This window comes from Callorhinchus milii, unplaced genomic scaffold, assembly GCF_018977255.1.
Source record: "Callorhinchus milii isolate IMCB2004 unplaced genomic scaffold, IMCB_Cmil_1.0 Scaffold2, whole genome shotgun sequence".
NCBI classification, from domain to species: Eukaryota; Metazoa; Chordata; class Chondrichthyes; order Chimaeriformes; family Callorhinchidae; genus Callorhinchus; species Callorhinchus milii.
The window spans coordinates 61,861,816-61,887,189 of record NW_024704743.1 but is presented as its reverse complement, the minus strand read 5'-3'; the positions used below and the strand labels follow the sequence as shown (position 1 = coordinate 61,887,189).

Below are 25,374 nucleotides of genomic sequence, written 5' to 3'. Positions count from 1 at the left end.
CACACAGTGACAGGGACACACACACACACACACAGTGACAGGGACACACACACACAGTGACAGGGACACACACACACAGTGACAGGGACACACACACACAGTGACAGGGACACACCACACACAGTGACAGGGACACACACACACAGTGACAGGGACACACACACACACATGACAGGGACACACACACACAGTGACAGAGACACACACACACACACAGTGACAGACACACACACACAGTGACAGAGACACACACACACAGTGACTGAGACCCACCCACACACAGTGACTGAGACACACACACACACACAGTGACAGGGACACACACACACACACAGTGACAGGGACACACACACACAGTGACAGGGACACACACACACAGTGACAGGGACACACACACACAGTGACAGGGACACACACACACAGTGACAGGGACACACACACACAGTGACAGGGACACACACACACACACAGTGACAGGGACACACACACACAGTGACAGGGACACACACACACACACAGTGACAGGCACAGGTTGGGGTCCTGGGGGGCTCGGGGCTGACGGGCAGCACGAGTCGGGCGTTGCCTGGTAACCACGTCGCTTCCGGTTTGTGGTCGGTCTCCAGGTGCCGGCGGCGGCGGGGCTTCCGGTCATCAGGAGAGCGGCTCAACAAGTGTGTGCGGGCGGCGGGAGAGAGGCACAGCCAGAGCCCGGGCCGCGGGGACAGCAACCCCCACTCACCCCCACTCACCCCGCGAGAGTCCAGGGGAGGGAGGGAGAGCCGCCATCCCGGGCTCAGGCTCAGCCCCGGGCGCGCAGCCAAGAAAAGCCCAGAAAAGTACAGTCTTTCCTGTCCTCCTGCCGTCAGGAAGCGGGGCTGAGGCGGCGCCATGGAGCAGTGCCCGGCCCGGGGCTGGGCCCGGGGCTGCCGACAAACTTTGTTTCTGTCCCGGAGCGGAGCGGCGATGGCGATGGCGAGGGACTGAGTGAAGGTTCCCGTGTGGGTGACTCGCTCTCAGCTCAGCATCATGGCGCTGGGCAGGCGGCGCCGGGCCAAGACTGTACTGTTGTTGCTTTGCGGGATGGCGGCTCTGGGCTTCCTGCTGTTCCCCAGAAAGGCTGAGAGCCAGAAGGGGAAGGAGGAGAGTGGGCGCCGGGGGGCGGCTGACAGCCCGCAGTCTGGGGGTCGGGAGCAGGAGCTGCTCAAGAGGCCGGTGTATGAGAAGCCTCCCCTGGATGTGAAGGCGCTGGGAGAGCTGGGCAGAGCCGTGCACCTGCACCTGGGAGGCGAGGAGAGGGTGAAGGAGGAGGAAAGTATCAGCAAACATCAAATTAATACTTATCTCAGCGACAAAATCTCCCTCCGCCGCCGATTGCCGGAGAGGTGGAATCCACTGTGAGTACCAGACACTGACACACACACACACACACAGAGCTCTGTGCTCGGGCAGCAGTGGGAAGGGATTGCTCGCAGTGCTGCCCCAGTTGGCAGGTGGTCCGCATTCCTGTTCCTGATCGGCTATCTGGTGACTCCGGTTGAACACGCGGAGTGAGGATAAGGGAAAGCTCAGTTGTGCTGATTCCATGACCCAAATAGCCCGATGGAAAGAATAATAACACAAGTTATTTTCCTTCTGGAATAGAAAGGATAAGGGGGGAAATCAAATAAATCTGCTGTCCTGCGCCATCTGGTAATGAAAGGCACTAAGAATTCATGAGAGAAGAGAAGTTTGTGAAAGTTACTCATGTGAAAGTTTCTGTTAATGAACATACCATAACCAGTGGAGTCCTGTAGCTCAGTGGTTAGAGCACTCGCTTTGCAAGTGAGAGACCTGAGTTCAATTCCAGGCAGAGGGCGAAACCTTGGGCAAGTTTCCTTACTCCACACAGAGCCTAATAATAATCCCTCCAAAAACAATAATAAATTGGTCATTTTCAATCAACGACTGTTTGTGGGACATTGCTGTGCGCAATTGGCTGCCGCGTTCGCCCACAAAAAATATACAGTCAATTCACTTTACAGTGTGTTCTATGAAGCGCTTTGGGACGTCCTCCCAACGTGAAAAGTGCTATATCAAATGCAAGGATTATTATTATTATTATAACATAAATCTAATTGTACATCGGACCAGGATTTTTAAAAATACATTTACTTTTGTATTCTACAAATAGTTGGTTTGGATATAAAATACAATAAATATTACATTTGTATGTAATTTATCTCACATCATCTTATATTTAATTGATATACATTATCATAAGCAGGGGCTGAAAAATATCCTGCCCAAAGTTAAATAACCTTAATAATAACACCATATGGTTAGTCAATTTTTATATGACTAATACTTTAAGCGTAATGCAGGTCAAAAATCCACAGCAGAGTACTGAGCAGTGACATGCAAATCTAATCTGATTAAGGTGCTTAAAGTAATGAAGGGAATAGATAGAAGACTATTCTAGTTGACAAGACAGAATATAGAGACAGAATCTTAACATTAGAGGTATGCTAGTTAAAAGTAGAACCAGGAGATATTTCTGCACAGATAAATATTGCACTGCTTCAGAAAGTCATACCTGCAATCAATTTAAATGTTCATAAAGTTCATTGGTTTACATAGCATTGGAGTGTCCTGGAGCCCATGGCAAAAGATGGGCCAAACACGGCTTTACTGTATTCCATCCATTATTGGGTGGACATAAGCATTTTAGACTATTGAAATTGGTGATGATAATGTTGATGATAAGCTTTCTGGACTATTGAAGCTCTTAGTTTTCTTTAAGATTTCAATTTCTGCACACGTGCTTTCCATGTTAGCCTAGACAAGAATTGATTAACTAAAGTGCAAAAAAAAAAACCACAGAAATATATAGTATTGTATTTGGATGTGTAATCAAATGTTGGGAGTGTCAACATGAAACAAGCAATCGAGGATGCTACGACTGAAAATCTCACTTTCTTTCTCTCCTTGCAATCTGACTTATTTTCTATCCAAAATTTCTGACAAGAAGATAGTCATATTGTGCCTGAATTTTGTAGGTTTGTAAGAGAGAGACACCAGTAGGTGTTTTACATGTTTTCTAAAGCCATACTTTTTTGACAAAGCACACCTTCAAAATGCAGTTATTACACCTCATAGTAAACCCTGTGAAGTTCTCCTGACACAACTGTTACTAAGGATTATTATCTAATACCCATTTATTCTCTGGAGGCATGTGTACCACTTTCTAGAAAAAAATTGGTTTCAATCACAATACTAATTTAATGATTTGTAACACACTAATTTATGTGGTTTCAATATTTTTCCCGTATGTAACACTGCATTTCATTTCAGACAATCGGTGTATCTAAATGTTCCTGTTAGCTCTGGGCGAGGTCTGTTCAAAGGTGGTAACCATTGCAGACGTCACCCGTGTGTGATATATATCTTAGTAACTTTAGTAACAGAAGAGAAAAGTAAACAGATGGCTTATTCGGTGTATTTCTTTGTGATTGGTAAATCTCATTTAAATCTTGGCATCCATCCTGGAGTATTTATATTGGAGAAAAAGTTCTTTTTGTCTTTTGTGATAGAAACTACAAAACATTTGGTCTCGACAGGATAATTTCAGTTGCGAGGGTCTGGCATGTAGCCGTATTTACTTTGAGGCAGCAATGGATTTTAAGTGAGCTGTCAATCTCCAGTAGGATTTTCTGGATAAAGTCCTTCAATGGCTCAGTTGAATTGTGAACAAGAACTATTTGCATTTATATACAGTAGCCCCTTTTCATGTTGGGACAATGTGTTTCACACACCTGAGTGTGAACCTGAATCTGGGGTGTGGGGGGGGGGGGGGGGGGGCGTGGGTGGGGGAGGAGTAAAGAAGGAGATTAAAAGCTTAGAAAGATATACAAAATAAGAGCTTCACAGGATATATAATAAGAATCTTTGCATTTGATACCTTATCACATTGTTGAAACTTATCAAGGTGCTTCACAGAATATATTGTAAAGTGGATTATTGTGTATTTTGTGAGTGAAACACAATGGGTAAGACAGGTGGTTCAGCCTTTTGGCTGCTGAGGGCTGGATGCCGGATTTGAGAAACACCTGCAGGCCGCCACAAGAAATATTTTATCCCGATTGGCCAGTCTGGTTTGTCAGGAGAGCCTGAGCCCCCTTTAACCGTCTCTAGATTGGCTCGAGGCCTGCGTGTCGCCTGTATTTGCTCTTCAGACACTGACGTTGGAAATAGTTTGTGAGACAGATTAAATCCCCTGGGCCAGATGCAGCCTGCGGGCAGCCAGTTGGACCACCCTGCTGTAAAGTATTGAGGCAGTGTGTATTTTGTGGGGCTGCAGACAATTTACGCACCACATTGTCCCACAAACAGCTATGGAGTGAGTGACCAATTTTATTTGAGGGATTGTTGATCAAGACATCGGGAGAAACTCCCTTCTCTTTTTAATAGCACTATGGGATCTATAATGTCCACCTGAACAGGCATATAGGACCTTGGTTTAATGTCTTATCAGAAGGATAGCTTTTGAAACAAAGTGGCACATCTCTAGCACTGCATTGAGCTTAGACTATACAAATTCAAAGTCCTGACAGTGCTCTTGAACTCACAGCCTTCCTACTCAGAGGTGAGAGTGAGTGACACCTCAATTTATAGGTCTTAAGACAGAATTTGAGGGCAAAGAGAGAGGGAGTAAGATGGAGGAATTCAGGAATTGAGTTCCATAATGTGGGTGGAGAATGTCTGAAAGCTTGTCCACCAGTGGATTGGGAGGGGAACATAAAACTGCATGACGGTGTCTGATTGGCAGTTGGGTCACAGGAGATACTGGAGGTAATGTGGAGTGATGCTGTGAAGGTATTGAAAACGAGAATCTTAAATTTAATCCACTGGGGGTTGGGGAGCAAGTAGAGCTAAATAAGGATGGGGTGATTGATGGGCTTGTGATGCCTGGTACAGGAGGGGGCATGGGCTGCAGAGTTCTGGTTGGTCGGCATCTTCTGTAGGGAAGAGCGGGAAAGTGGTGAGCAGTGCAGTGCAGAATAATCAAGCCTGGCCACGAAGGCATGGATGAGGGGCTCAGCAGCCTTGGGGGAGAAGTAGTGGTGGACACTTGTGGAGGGTGGGAAGGGTAGGGGTAGGTGGGTGACCGAAGGTATGGTCGAAGAGGAGGGTCTTGAGACGGGCCATGAAAGAGGCAAGGGAGGGGGCGGGGCAGAGGGACTGTGGGATGGAGTTCCAGAGGGTGGTGGCAGAGGGGCTAAAGGCCCGCTAACCAATGGTGGGGTGGACAAGGTGGGGGAGGTGAAGCAGACTGGATCCCACTGAGTGGAGGGAGCGGGCAGGTTGGTAGGGTGGGTTGTTAGGTCACAGTTATGGAGGAGCAAGGCTGTGGAGGGCTTTGAAGGTGAGGATCAGAGTCTTGAACTGTATCCTCCGAGTGATGGGAAGCCAGTGGAGCTGGGCAAGGATGGGGGTGATAGGGTCACGGAGCTTGGTGAGGAAGAGGACCACAACATCAACTTGCATTTGTGTAGCTCTCTTCATTAAAGCTTGCTTCACAAATACAGAGTTGAACATTGAGCGGGGAGCGGGGTGATGATCATAGGCAGAATCAAAGTGATGGGATTTTAGAAAGGATTTAAAGGCAGATGGAGAAGGGGCGAGCCAGAGCAGTAGAAGGAAGGAATTTCAGAGGTTAGTGGGGTAGCTACTGAAGACTAGACCACTGATGGTTTTGCAGGGAATGCTCAGCAGGCACAAGTTAGGCAGAGGAAATGTGAGCAGAAGAGTGGGGTAGGAGAAGCTCAGTGAGGTGCTTAGGACATGATGGGATTTAGAAAAGAAAGGATGAGAACTGGCTCCCCTTGGAAGCCAGGGAGTCTGGCAAGGACTGGGGTGATAGACATGTTGAATTCGGTGTAGTGAGGATGCCATTGGCATTCTCACCACACAATGTTGATAATTTTCTGCCCATGAAGATTATAAACTTTAAATGTAGAGTTTGTTTTCTTCTGCTAGTAGTGAAGGAAGATACTTGCTTTTCCCTGACTGCCAATGCATAGTTGAAACAGTGTGAGATTGCCTCCTTGAAGTGCTCATGCACAGTTACTCTAAACTAGAATTGTGATCCTAAACTACAGTCAAACTACAGATTTTTCTCTGGTCTGATGTGAACCACATCAAAGCAACACAAACTCTGTAGTATTACAGGCCCATTATGAACTCTGTTGTTGGTTATTACTGTCCATTTATATGGTCAATAACCCATCTTAAGGAAGACATTAAGTAATATTACATTTAAATGCCTTGAACTAAACCCCAACAACTTGCATTTATATAATAATAATCCTTGTCTTTGATACAGCGTCCAATTTCCATTAAGCAATGTCCCACAAACAGACATGAAGAGATTTTTGGAACTGAAAGAAACAAGATTGTCATTGTCTTAATAAAGGACATGGCGATCAAGCTCCATTTGTTCAGCCATTATGCTTTGAGAGGACTGAAGTTTGTGTGTGCAATGTGAAGGAAATTAAATGTAGAGTGCAATCAGCAGCATAAGATAAGTTGGGATGATTAGAAGAGATCATCAGTGTGGTGACGGAATTTTGTTTTATCACTGCAGAGAATTTTCACTGCATTACTTATTTTGATTATCTTTGCATGAATGCTATGAAAACATTATTTTAGAAACCTCTACCTAGAATTTTTAATATATGGGAAGAGTTGTGCCTCAGAAATTATACTTTTGACTTGCTGTCCAAGTTCAAACCATGGGACAATATATACCATCAGAGGCAGTTTTCTGATATAATTGAGGTGACTGTACAAAAAATATACTCTAATAATTGCCCTTTAAAGTAAGTTCTTCAGGAATTATACATATAAAGCAGAACTTTGTTATAATGCATGTTTGCTTATAATGCATTTGGCGTGTGGACCCTGACATTTACTCACCCAAAAAATCCACAACCACATTGTGGAGCTTCAAAATGCTGGCTGAAATACATGAAGCCAAATTGGTCGATTTCCAGGTCATTGGAGTGCCACTGATATCAATTTCTGCAGGGTGCAGGAAGTGCCTTTGGCAGCAACATGACGAGCTGGAAGTCAGCCACTTTGTTTCCTATGCACCAGTGAGTGTTTCTAAATGCCAATAGAGCCTTCCATTTCCTATTTGCAAGTGCAAGCTCTGATTGAGATTTTATGGGCCCCAGCATTATATGTGTCCCACAATATATACTAAGTTAGTTTAACTGAGTCAACAAGTGGGAATAGCCCAAAGAAAAATCACTTGTGCACAATCCTTTGATGGCTTCTTGCAAAGTCTACACAGACACCTTGTATTACAATATCAGGCTGATGCATGTACTGCTAAGAAGGTTTTGGTTCAAAATTTGGTAATGTAAGATTGCAGGGTTGAATGTACAAATTATTGTTAAAGCGTAACCGCCTCCAATGTGAACATTGGAAAATCTATATTGGGCAAATACACTTGAACATTTTCTACATGTTTGACAGATAAGTGTGGAAGATTCATCTCTGGAGAACATAAGTGATCTCAATGGGTCATTTATAAATACAGGTTGACCAAAAAGTTGTGATATCTATCCTATTATCTAAAAAAAAAAAATCATAATTTCTTTAAGACTTATTAGACATTGTAAAGGTATCACAACGCTTTGGTCACCTTGTATAAGTGGGTATGCTGTCAAAAGTATATCTAAAAGGTGAAGCATGGACTGAAACAGATGCAACAACAAAGAAAGTTGATCAACTGGCTACCTGATCGAAGGCTTCTGCCTTACTAAGAATAGCTCAACAAGCTTGGTTTATGCTGCAATGTCTTAGTGTGTCAAGTTACCACTTAGCCCTCCTTCAAGAACTGAAAATTCAACAGTGCAGCTGCTAACGTGTCTTTTGGACTAATCTAAGATGAGTGTACAATATTTACAAAGGTAATCCATTGTTCATATAAATAGTCTCTTTTTTCTTATTAAAAAGAAATAAGAAAGTGTTTGTAAAAATATGATTGCCGCTTCATGGTCATACGACTGTGAAAGTGGGGTTAAATCCATATTATGCAATTCAACTCAAGTGATAGGTGGGGAATGCCATTGAGTAAGTTAGAGTGGGAATTTTAGCTTTTTATATATCACAGGTATTCCATTACCATTCATTTAAATAGCTACAATCTTGGAGTACACATTTTGATTTTATTCACCGCAGTCTAAATTATGTGGAGCAATATTTATAGTTTGTTCACTTTGTGCATACTTTTGTTTTGGTCATCCGGGTGTCTGTCATAATAATAATAGCCCTTGCATTTGATATAGCGCTCTTCATGTCTTCGAGCTGTCTCAAAGCGCTTCACAGAATAGACTGTAATGTGAATTGGGATAGGGCAAAGCAGGATGGCATACATTTTCCTTCATTGCTATGGGAATTTGTACCTGTTTTACACAGATTTGCAAAGACTGTATAGCTCGGAAACAGTCTATGTTGGTGGTTATTTCCACTCGAGTCCACAAGGTTATTTTGTTTCCGGCATGTACCCCAGCTCCCCTTCTATATTGCATCTTGTTAATACAATTTTTGTGTTATATCCAGGTGCAAAGAGAAGACATATGATTATAACAACCTTCCAACCACTTCAGTGGTAATAGCATTTTATAATGAGGCCTGGTCAACACTTCTACGCACAGTTCACAGCGTTCTCGACACTTCACCTGATATTCTGCTGAAGGAAATCATCATAGTGGATGATTACAGTGATCGAGGTCAGTACAACTTGTCACTTGTTATTAAAATTCTCTGTTAATAAAATGTTTATTAATGCATTTTCAGCTCCACGGTGGTTAAATTGGTAGTACTCATTCAAGTATTTTTTACTTTCAAGTGTTGAGGCCTCAGTTGTAATATTTGACGTTTGTATTTTGTTTTTGCTCTTCAACTCTTTGTCTTAAAACATAGTCAAGACTGTGTAAGTGGTACTGATATGGAAATATTAGTCTTTTTCTGAAAGAGCTTTCCAGATACTATTATTTCTGTAATAAAGATTTTTCTCCTCCTTTATTTGTTCTAGGGAATTAGCACCATTTCACAATAACGATTCACTTTTACCTCATTCTGAATACTCTGCATACACTGTAAGAAATATTCTGCACTAGTACTGTCGGCAGGTTTTTTCTAAAGGGACATACTGGATTAGAGTTAATTTTGTTATTCTGATAATGTTAAGTTAGTCACCAATCTGTGCTGTGTATGGAAGTCAAATCCCCCCACTTATGTTTGTTTATCCAAACTGGAATTGGATCATTGTGCTGCAAGTACCAATGATAACAAAGTGATGCTTAAAATGTCCAAACCCATTGCTTTCAAACACTGAGCTTAGTGTTTTCAAGAGCTTACAATTGTTGACGGATATAATAAGCGCTTACAAACTTGGCATAGGGCAAAATTTCAATAGTTTCTTATCTATAGCAGAAATGTGCTGCATATCCTGTTGCACATAAAAGCGACATTTGGTACCTTCAAATTCTGAACTTTCCATCCACGATGATTTTGTGCATTTCTCCTGATCCCCAGGGAAGTACAAACCAGGGTTCAATTCCAGACAGGGTGAAACCTTGGGCAAGTTTCTTTACTCCACACGCCTAATAATAATCCCTCCAAAACAAAACACAATAATTAATTGGTCATTTTCAATCCACCGCTGTTTGTGGGGCACTGCTGTGTGCAATTGGCTGCTGCATTTCACCCACAAATATACAGTCAATTCACTTTACAGTATATTCTGTGAAGCGCTTTGAGACGTTGAGAAGATGTGAAAAGTGCTATATCAAATGCAAGGATTATTATTATTAAACCACCCAAAAATAACAAAAATGATTTGGGTGCCCCGTTTCTCAATTTAAATAGTAAACAACAACAACAAAATGACATTTGTATCGTGCCTTTCATGTTGGGAGAATGTCCCAAGGCGCTGAATAATCAGTTTTTCAGACCCAAGCTGGGAGTCCGGATCAGGGAGGGTGGAGGGCCTGGGTTGAAGGAGGGTGACCGAAGGCACGGTTGAAGAGGAGGGTCTTGAGACGGGTCTTGAAGGTGGTAAGGGAGGGGCCAAGGCGGAGGAACTGCGGAATGGAATTGCAGAGGATGGGGGCAGAGAAGCAGAAGGCCCGGACAATAGTGGGGTGGACGAGGAGGGGACGCAAAGCAGGTCAGAGCCTGCTGAGCAGAGGGCAGGTTAGTAGGGGGTTAGGAGGTCGCAGAGGCAGAGGGGAGCAAGCCCATGGAGGGCTTTGAAGGTGAAGACCAGGATCTTGAAGTGTATCCTCTGTGTGATGGGAAGCCAGTGGAGTCGGGTGAGAATGGGGGTGATGGGGTCGCGGAGCCTAGTGCGGAAGAGAACATGGGTTGCAGAGTTCTGGCGTATCTGCAGCCTGTGGAGGGAGGAGTTGGGGAGGCCGACAAGCAGGGAGTTTGCGTAGTTGAGCCTGCATGACACTTCAAGATCCTCACACTTGTGTTCAAATCCCAGAGAAAGTAGAATATACATTAATTAGTCTCCACCTCACTGACTCCCTACTAGCGGACCTTTTATACCAAGTTTTGTAGGATCTTTTGGTCTCTTGTTATTGTCTGCTTTACTATATAGAATATAACAGATGATTTATTTTAGTCCGAGGAAAACAATTAACGTAGTGTCTTTAAGGATTAGAATGGTTTAAAAACATTGGTTAAAACACTGTACAATTCTTCACTTTGTGTAACTGGATGTTTCTGTGACTTTCAAATTTCTAGTAATGATATAAGCCAGGGTGGTCTAACCTTTTGGCTGCTGCTGTCCGTGATAAGGCGCTATATCAAATACAAAGTTTATTATTATTGTGTGTAATAATTAACTTCGGTATTCAGCCGAATTGTGGGATTGTGTTTCGCGTAATTGATGGGAACTCTTGAGGTTTCTCTAGAAATTTCTGAGAACAATTTTTTTCAAATGGGTTTAGATCCTTATAAACTAGTCTGAGATTATGGAATTTACAAATTGGTACTCTATGTTTGTGGAGTACCTGATCGGAAAAGGACAAAATCTGAAATGTAGCGGTATGGTCTCCACTGAAATGTTTTATAAAGGAGAACCTTGTTGTAACACAATTGATGAGATCCACAATATCCTAGTGAGGAGTGACAGCTGGTTTCAATGTAGGTATGTGTTCCCAAGATAAACAAAGAAAATGCTTGAGTTTGAGGTCATTTGGCCACTGCCAATGTCCCTTCCTGTTTGCTGCACACTCCAGGGTGCCTGCTGCATGCCTAAACATTGAATGGGGTCCACAATTATAACTGAATTTGTACTGTAATCAAACTTGTTTTAGTGGGGTTGACTGTGTATCGATTCCTTGAAGATGATCTGTGGTTGGTTTTAATAAAACGGAGTTGCATTATGTCCTTCTAGACTTCCTCACTTTTTGAGAAAGGTAGCAGCAGTAATTTTCTTCCCAGTGAGATTCCTCACCTTGAACATGTCTCAAAACACATTTGGGAAGCTAGTCGTGCTATCTATTTCAGTTTGTATTGTAGTTTGCTCTTCAGTATGCTAGAGATGTTTGTCCACTTTTGTTCTCCAGGGGTGATTGAACAGAGACTGATTCAGGAGTTCTCCATTTCTACAGTCACTGGTTATTGATGAACAATCAACCTCTATGGAAGCTTTTTACAGTCTTTTAAATTGAAGAGAGTTAGAGAAGCTGTTTCCATGTAATTTCAAGTAATTTTGAACAGCAGCTGTATTTTGTGCTTTACCTTGAAGCTGGCATTAAACCTGGACTAGTGATTATTTGCACAAGATTTTCTTCCATTTTTGCCATCAATCATTTTCAGAGAACTGTTTAGTGAGTGGGCAGTGCATTGATCAGTGAGTAGGATTCTCTTGATTCTCCTTCAAAGAGTTTTCCAAGGTATAAAAGCTTCTAAAGGGCTATGCTTAAATATCTTGGTTCACATTCTTGTTTTACTATTACTGTGATAAGAAATTGTTTTGGGGTCTATTTTAACAAAAGCAATAGGGACTACAGAGCTTTCAGATTTTCAGACTGTCACAATTAATTCCTTCCTTTGTGTTTATGGTGGCTTTTTTCCTTTTTTGGAATGACACACATCTTTTACTCAGTTGAGTTTAAGTCCAATAATGATTTCAAAGTATAACTTCATCTTCAGTTTAAAACAATCTGTTTCGATTATCTCCCCAATTACTGTATAGCATCAGTGTATAATGGAGGACTTCATTAGGTGGTGAACTGGTATAGAAACAGCTATTTGGTATGTTTAGAAACTTGTTGAGCTAGCCTTCATTGGGTTTAAAACACGCTTGTGGAAAACATTTAAAGTCGTGGTCCATAATGTTATAGTAATATTAATCCTTGCCTTTGAAATAGCACCTGATCTTGTTGTTGAGATGTCTCAAAGCACTTCACAAAATACACCTTAACATGATTGTATATTTTGTGGGTGAAAAGCAGCAGTTTGCACACAGCGATGTTAAACAAACTCCCACAAACAACCATAGTCAATTTTATTTGGGGGAATTCATTGGTCAAGACACTGGGAGAAACTCCCTTTTTACAAATTGTGCCATGGAATGTATAATACTCACCTGAATCAGTTTAACGTCTCATCTGATGACAGATGTTATGTGTTTAATATATCAGAGTATTTGGTGAAATTCAACATTATCTGTGTGGTGCTTTTTCTTAATACATTCTTCGCAATTCTTTACACTTGGGTAATTTTTGTTCTTCTGTAGTCTACTAATGAAAAGCTGTTTCAATAATCTATTCATACAGTGGAGTCCTGTTTCAATAATCTCTTCACACAGTGGAGTCCTGTAGCTCAGTGGTTAGAGCACTTGCCTCGCAAGTGAGAGACCTGGTTTGATTCCTGACAGGGTGAAATTTTGGCCAAGTTTCCTTACTCCTGATAATAATCCCTCAAGAAAAAAAATAATAAATTGATCCCTTCAATCAACGACTGTTTGTAGGACACTGCTGTGCGCTATTGGCTGCCGTGTTTCACCCACAAATATACAGATAATTCACCTTACAGTCTTTCTGTGAAGCTCTTTGAGATGTCTAGAAGACGTGAAAAGCGTTATATCAAATGCAAGGATGATTATTATTTATTATTATCATTAGAACGTGGTGAAAATGTGGAACTCACTTGTTTGGAGTATAAACACTGGCACAGACTAGTCGGGCTGAACGTCTCGTTCCAGTGCCATACCATTCTACTTAATGCTTACAGCAATATTAAAAAGTATAGTAATTTGTGATCAGCTCAGGTCCAGTATTAAACTCTCATAGGACAGTATATATAGAAACCACAATAATGTACATTTGGGCTATGCTGAATGTTTTAAGAGTGCAATTACAGTTCAGTTATACTTTGTACATAATGTTGTACACGTTTGTTGTTAAATATCGTTGGTTATCTTCCCAATGTTACTTTCATGTGCATTATAAAAACTTCAGAGAGGATATCAGATTTCATGTTGCAATCTACAGTGAATGCTTTTATCTTGATTTCTGCCCAACGTACAGATAAAGGCAGAAATTACCTCATAAATGTTTTGGCAAGATATTAGTATTAATATAATTCAAAGTGAAAATCAAGACTGGAAATGCCCTATCATAGAGCCTAGTTTCACTATGACCTAACCTTAATCATCTGGTACATACTTTTCGGAGCATTAAGGAAATCTTCAAAGCTGTACTGACTCTGTTGGGCATCTCAGAAAAGATTGTGATGTATGGCAAGGGTTCCAATAAACTGTAATAGTATGCTGTTATGGATCAGAGCTTGTAGCATGTCTTGTAAATGTGCGTTCTAGCTTTTTAGGGATAACATTCAAGTACTAAGAGTTGAAATGATTTGGAGAATGAAAAAGGAATGTAAATATAAATACAGTGCCACAATGCTTCCCAATATGAAAGGCACTACATATAAATGTAAATACTCAAATTTAACTACTGCAAATAAGTTAGATTTAACTACAGATTTATGGATTCTGTCTATGGATTCTGTTCCACCAATTTTTGTTTCAATAGAACACCTAAAACAACGTTTAGAAGACTACATTGCTTCTCTTCGCAAAGTACGTCTGATCCGTGCACGAAAGAGAGAAGGTTTGGTTCGTGCACGATTGCTGGGTGCATCTATAGCAACAGGTGATGTCTTGACATTCCTCGACTGCCACTGTGAATGCCATATAGGCTGGCTGGAGCCACTATTGGAAAGGTAGGGTCACACTCAAGTTTGGAACTTGCATGTCAAGTAACCATGATGACATTAAATGTTGGATGAAATACAACTAAACTACAAATAGATTAGTTGGAATACTTTATTTAAAGTGACAATTAATCTGTTGACTTTGTTGAATTAATTGGTATAATACTGTCTCTCTATGTCACAGGTTCAGATATGATGAGGTATGAACTCCCAAATTATCCCACTTGAAAATTAAAAATATCAAGATTGAAATTTTAAAATATCAAGATTGAAATTGAAAATCCTGTCCAAAACTATACGGCAACTCCAAATATCTGTTGAAAGCAATTTTGTTGCTCTACAAAATGTGCCATCATATTTTCACCATGGAGAGTTGTTAAAGAGCTTTAATGCATTTTGAAACACATCATCGCTTATTTGACGAGAGGCTTTTTGTGCATATGCAGTCACTTGTCGTTTAATCATGTGATTCTATGGATTTCAAATATCATCGACATCCATATCATTATCTAATACAAGAATAATTGTTTTTTACGCGCCTGCAAGCCTGCCTCTAATAATGCACCACTATATATTTAATGTAAACATGTGTAACTGTATATCACTTTATAGCACTCCTCACGCAGGGTATTGTTTCAGAGTACTTAAGTGAAGCAAGAACCTTTCAATTAAATTGTAAATGTAAAGAATATATCTAATTTGTGCTGGTGCTTAATTTGAATCTTCTGCAGAATCGATGAGGAGGAAAGTGCTGTTGTGTGTCCTGTGATTGACGTCATTGATTGGAATACCTTTGAGTACCTGGGAAATGCTGGAGAGCCTCAGATTGGCGGCTTTGACTGGAGATTGGTGTTTACCTGGCATGTAGTCCCCGAGCATGAGCAAAAACGTAGGCGATCTCCAATTGATGTTATCAGGTGAGCGACAAATCGTTGCAGGGCTTTGAATAGGAATGCACAAGTACATTTTTGTAGTGAAACCTGTTCCATCTAGGCACACCTATAATATACTGCAAAGTGAATTATCACCTAATACCACCTATCAATTGTGTTTCACAGGCTCAAAATGTTGTGTCAATCTGGTGCCTCAGCTGCGTTGCATTGCTGCTGACCTTCCACAGCGCACTTGTAACCAAACTTTATTGTTCAGATTTTTTTAAAACTAAGATTAGGTATTTAATTCCCTTTCATAATGATTGGTTGTGGTCTATATAAAATATTCAGTATTAATTCACCATCTGGAATCAAAGAACATAATTTTTAATTAGACTATTTTGTATGTTATCCAAATATATGGAAGTTTTGAAATGGCTGTAGAAGTGTTTAATATAATATTGAACTCATATTTAATTTTTGTTAACCAGTGCTTTGTACAAAACCATTTTAAACATTTTGACCTTGAAATAATATTTAAATCCACTTGATCGTTTAAACTCAGAATCATGCAGTTCTTTTGAAGGTCTGGCTAAAATTTCTTTAAACAGATAAATAATAATCCTTGCATTTGATATAGTGCCTTATCACATCCTTGAGACATCTCGAATGTGAGTTTTGTCAAAATCAGTTCATAAAATTTATTTGAAGTAATCTGCATCTAATTGAATTGCTGTTGTTGGTCATTAAAATGATTGAATATATCTTAACAGGTCACCCACCATGGCTGGAGGGTTGTTTGCTGTCAGCAAAAAGTACTTTGAATATCTGGGCACATATGACACTGGAATGGAGGTGTGGGGAGGCGAGAACCTAGAATTCTCTTTCAGGGTAAGTATCATGGTTTTTAGTGTTTAAATTCAGTTTATCATCCACCCCCAGTGGTTATTTGCTTTGTGATGACACTGACTTCTTCCAGCTGCATCCAAAATAGCTTCTCTCTATAGCCTGCATATTGTGCGCTGCCTTTTCGAAGGTGCAAAATCTCGGACTCATTTGATTATCTTTGGGGAGATTAATAAAGAAAGTCACAAAGAATGATCAAATCTGACTTGATTCTTAAAACATAATCTAGATTAGAGAAATGGGAGAATAAGTTATTGATTGCAAACTTCCAAATAAGTGTGAAATTTGATTACATTTTTAAAATTGTTTTACAGATTTGGCAGTGCGGGGGAACCTTGGAGATACATCCCTGTTCTCATGTTGGCCACATCTTTCCCAAACAAGCTCCTTATTCCAGGAGCAAAGCCTTGGCAAACAGTGTACGTGCCGCAGTTGTTTGGATGGATGAATATAAGGAACTCTATTTTCACAGGAATCCACATGCTCGTTTGGTGAGTGGTTATCCTGTAACATCTAGCTCCAGGAAGCTCGCAGGGAGTTCTTGGTACCTGCCACCATCTAGTGAGAGTTCAAACCTGTGCTTTACCAATGTCAAATGAACAACTCCTTGTGGGGGTGGGCGCAGGTAAGTGGGGTCTCTTTGGAGCTGAACTGGCAATGTTTGGCAATGGAATGTCAGCATTGAGCCAACCCGCTGTGGCAGTCTTGGTAGTCTGGTTCATGAGCCAGTCAGGCCTGCAGTATTCCAGGAACTGCTAATGACAGCCCAGCCAGCCAGGCTCATCGGCAGGACTTCGAGGGGCAGACCAGTCACTGGGGACAGGGAATCCCCCCACTCGTCTCCCTTTAACCCCAGAGGTGACCGGTATTACTCGAGAGGTACCCCGGCAGAGCAAAATGGAGGCAAATCTATTAGGACAGAAAACCAGAAGAAATTTGAGTTATTTAGTATTTTAGTTATATTGCCTCTGAAGCAGAATGTTTGCGGGTTTACAAGGGATCCAGGGAAATGTTAGTCAATTTCAAAGAACGCTTATGATTAGCAAGTCTTGGACAGACATCAGGAAATATTTCTTTATTGAAGAAAAATCAACTGCTAGAACAGTTACCAGGACAGGTGGGAGAGGCTCTGGGAATCATTCAAGAAACAGCTTGATGTTGTAATGGGAAGATAATATGGTGAGTTTCTGAAAGGGTGAGATAAATGAACCAAAGGTCCTTTTTCATCCAAACCACCTGTGATCCTGTGCAGTGCACTAGCAGAAAAAAATTGTATTCTACTATATACCCTCTTCAAAGTCTCTTCTATTATTTTCACTTTTGCATAATGTCTGATTGCAGGAACCTTATGGTGATGTGACAGATCGATTAGATCTACGAAAGAAGCTACAGTGTAAAAGTTTCAGGTGGTTCTTGGAGAATGTTTACCCAGATATCCATGTACCTCAGGATCAAGCAGGATTCTTTGGAATGGTAAATATATAGAATCGTAGAAGATTTACAGCGCAGGGTGGGAGGGCATTTGGCTCCTTGTGTCTGTATTGATGCCATTTCCCTCACTAGAGATATCAACTTACTTTAATTTTATTCCCCTGCTTTGTCCCCCGTATCCTTTGATATTTTTTCCAAGCATTTATCCAATTTTCGTTTACACGTTGTTAAGGACTCAGTAACTCTAACTTTGTGGCAACACAATGCACTATTTTCTTCTAGAGATAATCCTCAATTTATGCCTTTTTATTGATTTACAGGAGAAATAGATTTTGATTAATCCTTATTAAAATAATTAATTGTATTAGAAAACTTCTATTAGATGCGCCTTTAATCTTTTCTGACCCACTGAAAAGAACTCCCAACGTTTCATATAATTCAACTCTACATAATTATGCATGATCGCATTTCTAGTATCATCCCAGTGAACTTCCACTGAACTCTCTCCATAGCAGTGATGTTCCTTCTATAATGTAGTGCTTAGACGTAATAATAATCCTTGTATTTGATAAAGTGCCTTATCACGTCTTTGGTACGTCTCAAAGCACTTCACAGAATATACTGTAAAGTAAATTGACGATATTTTGTAGGCAAAACGCGGCAGCCAAATAGCAGAGCAGTGTCCCACAAACAGTCATGGATTGAAGTAATAAGGACTAACAAGGATACTCTACGGTTTCTAAGCAATCAAATACAAATTGAACAATATTTATTCACCAAGGTGAATAACATGCTGTCTGGAAAGATGATTGAGGCTGGAACATTGGACTCATTTAAGACGCAGCCTGATGTTGTGATGGGAGGTTGAGTGTTCTGAAAGGATGAGGTCAGATGGGCTGAAGGGCTTCTCATTCAAACCAAGCTTGTTATCTAGTGATTTGCCACTCCCAAAAGCACAAAACCCATTGGGTCCTATAGAGTATGTATTAATTTGAGTCTGCATCTAAACCTATAACTTTCATTGCTGTTTCCAAGTAGATATTTATCTGTGTTTTATATATATATATATATATATATATATTATATATTCATAAAGCTCAGTATCAACAGCTTTGGGACAACACATTCTTTTTTTCTAGGGATATATTCTCAACCTCACTGATTCTTAAGTAGCTGTTCTTGTGTTTTGGAGGGTTCTGGGTCCTAGTTTTATACTGAATCCAGTAATTTGTGGTTCTGTGTAAATAGCTGAAAGCTATTTTGAGGAATTGAATCAACTCTGGTATTTATTTTTGTATCAGTTCGCTGGATGTTCTTTTCTCTATTCAGTTTTTGTTAGGTATCAAGTTCAATTTATTTGTGTTGATTGTAGCTTCAGTGATTTGGAACTGTTTCTAGAAGTTTGATATGTAACTCACACGCTGCCACTGTACAGTGCTCTGAGATGTTAGCCTATGTGAAGGGCCTGGATAGATGCACATAGTTATTAATTGATGTGACACAAACTTCACAAGTACAAAACCAGAAAATTAACAAACTGTAAAAACACTCTTCAGTTTTTTAGAAGTCAGATTAAAGCAAGGCTTATTCCTAAATGGGGATGCATAATTTTAACTTAATGCCTGTCAATCTGTTTGGTTTTTCAGCTAAAAAATAAGGGGATGACAAACCACTGCTTTGATTACAATCCACCAAATGAACACAATGTTGCAGGAGAAAAAGTCATCTTGTACCAATGTCATGGTATGGGGCAAAATCAGGTGAGGAACTTATTTTGCTAATTTATTAAAATACTGATTTGAAACTCTTGCTTTCAATTGGAAACAACCTATCAGATATTTTTTTAAGGTAGATCCTGAATCAATGTAACAGCCAAGTAGGTGTTTCCTGTTACTGTTAGCAGTAATGGTAGACAGTTACTCTGAATATCAAGCCCTTTTTCAGTTCTACGTTCTCCTTTGTAAAGTTCTCAGCACACAGCAGTAAAAAATCATGAATAATGCTTTTTTTTAAATTCTGCTGTTGCTGTCACCTTATCCAGTGAATAGATCCTTTTTTTAACAGGATATTGATATTAAAGAGGGATGATCTATATTTAAATAAAATAATAATAATTTGGTCACTCAATCCACAACTGTTTGTGGGACACGACTATGTGCAATTGGCTACTGTGGTTCTCGCACAAAATATACAGTCCATTCACTTAAAGTATATTCTATGAAGAGTTTTGAGATGTCCCGAAGACATGATAAGACACTATTATCAAATTCAAGGATTATTATTATAATCAAAAAACACGATGAAGTGAAGCCCACTTAACTCCTTTGCTTACAATTGTGGCAGCAGTTGAAATAAATATTTTACATATCAAATTCTTTAAAATATTCTATATTTTACATAAACACCAAATAGCCTAAAATATGATCTGCCATAGTGAGTGTTTTTTTAAGAAGAAAAATCTGTTGAAACTCTTGACTGTATAATTATATGATGCCTAAGGCTTTGTTTTCATTTTTCTCAAATGATCATCACCATACAAGCAGTTGTGATCTTATGTTTTTTGAAAGAAATCTCTAGGCTTTTTCCAAATCCTTTAGCTGCAGTTCTCCAGCAATTATTTACCTTTCCATGTGTGTTTGCATCAGGATAAGTAAGAATACAAATGGTTACTTTGCCTAGTGATATGAATGAAGAGGTAGTTGTGGGGCAGAAATCAAAAAGTAGCGATAAAAATGCATAACATTTCAAAACCGGGTTTACAGAGATGTGAGTTGTTTCCATTTACTGTGTTTTTTTTATATAGACTTCTGTTAAAACCTCAATTCCTTAGTTGATGGGAGGGAATAGCATTTTTTAAAATTGAGCACAGTCCAACATGCTATTGCATTAGAAGCTAGTTTGTTATTAAAAGCTGATAAATTTCTCCTGTGTATATATTTTACCTACAAAATATAGTCACTTCACTTTACAGTATATCCTATGAAGCGCTTTGAGATGTCTCAACGATGTGTAAGGCACTATATCAAATGCAATCATTATTATAGGATTATTATTAGTTCAGTTTCTTGATGAATCTAATCCTGTGATCCAAACTGTATTATTGGTTTCCTAGTGTTACTCCTTGCATGGTTTTTGTTTGTCTTGGTTCCTTTCAGTTGGTATGTTTTTTGGAAATCAGGAAAGTAAATTGTATTCTGCCACCCAATAAACATCTAAATGCATATTAAATTAGTCTAGTGTATTTGGAAGGGGATGTATCTTCCCAGGAATCCTCTAGTATTGCTGTTGATATGTGGAGAAAGCCTCACCTTACCATCATTTTGGAGATCTGTTTGAAACATAGGAACAGGAATAGGCCATTCAGCCTCTCGAGCCTGTTCCATGATTCTTTAAGATCATGGCTGATCTATACCTCAACTCCAGTTACCCACCCTTGCCCCATCCCTTGATACCCAGACCTAACAAATATCTATCCACCTAAGTCTTGAAAATTTGAATGGATCCAGCATCGACAAACCGTTGGGGGAGAAAGTTCCAGATTTCCACTATACTTTGGGCAAAAAACTGCCTTCTTATTATTTACTTTTCCATGTTTGTTTTCATTAGGATCAATAAGATTACAAATGGTCACTTTGCCTAGTGGTATGAATGAAGAGGTAGTTGCAGCGTAGAAATCAAAAAGTAGGGATACAAAATGCATAACATTTCAAAACCAGCTTTACAGAGATGTGAGTTGTTTCCACGTTAGGATTTCACATTAGGATTTCACTCCTAAATGGCTTAGCTCCAATTTTAAGGTTATGCCCCCTTGTTCTGGATTCCACCCCAGAGGAAATAGTTTCTCTGTATCTATCCTATCGAATCCCTTTATTATTTTAAAAACCTCAATCATATCACCCCTCAACCTTCTAAACTCAAGGGAATACAGACCAAGTTTATGCAACCTGTCCTCATAATTTAACCCTTTAAGCCCTAGTATCATTCTGGAGAATCTGTGCTGCAACCCCTCCAGAGCATATATATCCTTCCTGAGGTACAGTGCGCAAAACTGAATGAGCTATGCCAGATGGGGTCTGACCAAAGCTCTATACAGATGAAGCATCATTTCCTCTCCTTTATATCCAGCTCCCTTAAGATAAAGGCCAACATCCCAGTTTTGATAAACCAGGATCTCCATTGTGTTAGTATAACCAATGTGCTACTCTATATCACATCAGTATTCCTGACCTGGAGTTGAGGTCTTTTTGAAAATGTGGACGTTAAAATCTTAGCGAAATAGTGACTAGGGAAATAAAGAGTCCGCATTTGCCCTGCTCCACTAGCTACTCTCTGTGTTGAATATTGGGGGGTCATCATTGCAGATCTTCTAATTACCACAAAGCCAGTATTCTTATAAATTTGCTGTAATGAACACTGCACACCTTTTTCTTACATATTACAGTTCTTTGAATTCTCTTCACAAAATGAAATCCGTTATAATACTCGCCAGCCTGAGGCCTGTGCTGCAGTGGATGTCGGCACCGATTTCCTAACAATGTACCTCTGCCGAAAGGATAATCAGCCTGTGCCTGAGAATCAGAAATTCATTTTTAAAGAGGTAAGACTCATCCAAGAAATTAATATTACATTTTCCTTTAATATGCAGGAACTGGAGCAAGTTCCCAGCTACCTTTCTGTTTGGTTTATTGAGGTCAAATGTTCCATCATTCTGATCCAATTGCACATGATCACAGTACCAAAGTGTGACCAAAACAGAAGCAGAGTTCAACATTTCTCTTTCCTTTTTTCTCCCTTGCAATTTCCAGGAATTTGTAATTCATAGTTAGTCTATTTTACAAATATATCACATCTATGGGACCCCAAAATAAGAATTCTAGTGGCATTTGGCTTAAGCAGCAAGCTATTCTTTTCAGGCTTCTATTCTGCTGTTGTTAATTTACATGAAAGGAGAGGGCAACTGCAGTATTACACCGATTTAGGTACCATTCTAAACAGGTTGCTAGATTATGGTGGTAACAATATTGTGAGTAATATATTAAACTTACTGCTCCTGCTAGAATTGCAATTTTTTATAGATGATTTGTATGTAGCATGTCTCCAAATATATTAAATTTCAACATTCTTTTTGTGCTTCATTTGTGTTCTTCTCAGGATGGCTCAATATACCACGTCCAGTCACAGAAATGTGTGCAAGCTGTACCCCATGGAATAATCAGTGGTCATTCAGCACCAGTACTGCGGCCTTGTACAGATATTAATGATCAGAAATGGTTCTTTCAAGAAAAACAATGATTTGCATATATATCAAATCAATGAACAATAAATTCCATTGATTCTCCCAGCTACCCTTACCAAAACATGCTACGGGGTTTTGCCATGATTTAAATGAAAATGATTTTATATCTTTCCAAATATAGTAGTAGCTCTATCTTTTTCCCCATTTCATCAATAGAAAGGTTTATTTTTAATAATACCTTGAATTTATGAAGAAATTCTATTTTAATATGTATTAAATGATCAACATTCACAACAGGTAGGTAAGCTGACCAAATTTTTCCTATTGATGTTATCCTGGACATTGATACTAAATTATAATAGAATCAGTTTAACATTGTCTTGGTTGTGATTTACAAAACTGTATCCAAGAATTGTTTCAGAATGAAACTGCAACACATGATTAGCATAATTCCAGTTTTGACTGCAGACTGATCTAAGGCCACCTTTTAAGCTCTAATTATTTATAAATTTGTATAGGTGAATCATTAAGAGAATCATCTTCAATAGCATTAAACCTGAATTTGGTATAGATTAGAAGTTGTGCAAATCGGCAAATGTGCAGTCTCATCAGTTTTGGATCCTTGAGTTTAACTGGTGCACCAGATCCAAATTATTCTACTGCAGACACATCAAATCAGTTCTGTGTTATAACTGGAGGCACGAATGTACGTAATGAAGTACTTGCACTGTGTTTAAAGTGTGCCTAGTTAGAATGTTAATATTGATGCTAAACCAGCATAGTTTCTTGTGACACCATGATTTGTGTCCTGTTCTGTGGGAGCTACAATAAGGGCAAAGCTGCCACTGTCAATTTGATTTAAAATGGGAATAGGGAACATTTGTTAGTGTTTGTCATGGTTGGGGAAGAGTAATGTATTAAGTGATAGTTTGATAGATATCTTGCTGTTCTACTGATTTTTTTCTTTTAATTTACAAATCTTATATATTCCTCGTCAATGCTGACATTTTTCACATTTTAAAAATCTTGTACTGCCTTGTATCAATCTGAATTGACGCTGACGAGTGCCCAGCTTAAACTGAAGGCAGCAAGTGACTTGTTAATTTTATAAGTTGTTAGTTTATTTTCTAAATACCGTAATTATATTTACACTGTGAAAGGAAGCCTTTCTGAGCAATAAAGAGACAGGATTGAAATGTATCTTGGTCTTAAAAAGAGAGACAGTAATCCCCCAAAAATGCAATTGGGTAGCTGATATTAAGGACAGGCTAAACTTTAGGAGTTAATTATGCATTTGGTACAATATGTGAAGGAAGTATTCTTCAAACACTAGATGCCTTTCGATTTAAAATTCTAAACCATTCATTTGAGTTTGTAGGCCCAATATAACAACTTCCAGCATATTTTCAAACTAGTGGTCCTAAACCATGTGAGTAATAAAGTGGTGAAATAAGAAAATCAGAGCAAAATCTTGTCAACCTAGACATAGTTCAAATTATACTGTCCAAATTAGTCTTTGGTTCAAGATTGGCAACAGAAAATTAGTGGTATCTTCTCGGCCCAGTTGCAACATGATAAATGCACTTCATTTTAATGGTCCAGTAGTGGAATAATAAATGCACTTCATTTTGACAGGAATTGAAGGTATTGACCATTCGGTTGAAGGCTATTTAAAAGTTGATTCATAAACATTTAGAGAGAATTTGGTGACAATCCATCTGATTTTTAAACTTTTGCAATGGCTCATTTTAACTATAGTGAAAGAAATTGTTTTTATTGTACGGAATTTGAAAACTTGAAGGAGCTCTATTTTTGCACTCATCAAAAACCAAATCGAATGATTTTATGAGAATTGCACGTACATTGTCATTAAGTGTGAAGTTTTGTGACTGAAAATTTTCTATTTTTGTCACACAATTTATTTTTTAAAGTGAAATAAAATTAGCCAAATATTTACATCAAAAACTACAAATGATGCAATATGTGTATAAAACGACTGCCACAGAAGTGACTGTATTCTGAAAACTGGGAATGTAATAGAAGATTAGATATGNTTTTTGATAAATATTAATTTATCAAGACTGCAAATAACTTTTCTAGAATGGCTAAAGGGCTTTATGGATTTGAAAAAAATATTTTATATCTTGGGCTTCCATAGTTTGATATTCTGAGGGAAACTTTTTACTTATTCATATTGAGGAAAACTTTATTTAAACTGGTAAATTGAATGTCTCTGCAGTTAACAGCCACACTTGCTGTCAATGCACAGCAAAGTTTGGGTCTGGCAGTTTAAAAATTGCAAAATATTTCAGGTGGTAATGTCTACAGGATAGGTTTAGAACAGATTTTGCAACAGATTTTGTAAAAGGAATTTGTCAAATGAGATTTCAAAATTTTTCTTCAATTTAAACAATGTTCCAATAAATCTATTTTACAAATTGCTGTAAGGTTCTTTTTATGCAGTGGCGTGCTGTGCCTACATTGTTTGGTGCTTGGTTGTCATATATGTTCCAGTATAAATGGAATAAAAAAAATACCCCTCAATCCCTCCGCCTTGCCCCCTAACTCCCCACTTTCAAATCTCGCCTAAAGACCTTCCTTTCTGATCGTGCTTAGGGTCACCTCCCCACTCCCTCTCCCCTC

General features: G+C 39.3%; 1 protein-coding gene across 1 annotated transcript; it reads left to right on the top strand.

Annotated features, from left to right (window-relative positions):
- The first annotated feature begins 855 nt into the window (after positions 1-855).
- galnt12 (UDP-N-acetyl-alpha-D-galactosamine:polypeptide N-acetylgalactosaminyltransferase 12) lies at positions 856-25,169 on the top strand. The gene is made up of 10 exons (XM_007905313.2): positions 856-1,394; positions 8,608-8,777; positions 14,106-14,295; positions 15,018-15,203; positions 15,932-16,049; positions 16,379-16,555; positions 17,406-17,537; positions 19,142-19,255; positions 21,937-22,092; positions 22,647-25,169. Exons 1-10 carry the CDS (start codon positions 1,027-1,029, stop codon positions 22,785-22,787), a joined length of 1,752 nt encoding a protein of 583 aa, XP_007903504.1. The 5' UTR covers positions 856-1,026; the 3' UTR covers positions 22,788-25,169.
- Positions 25,170-25,374: the final 205 nt, after the last annotated feature.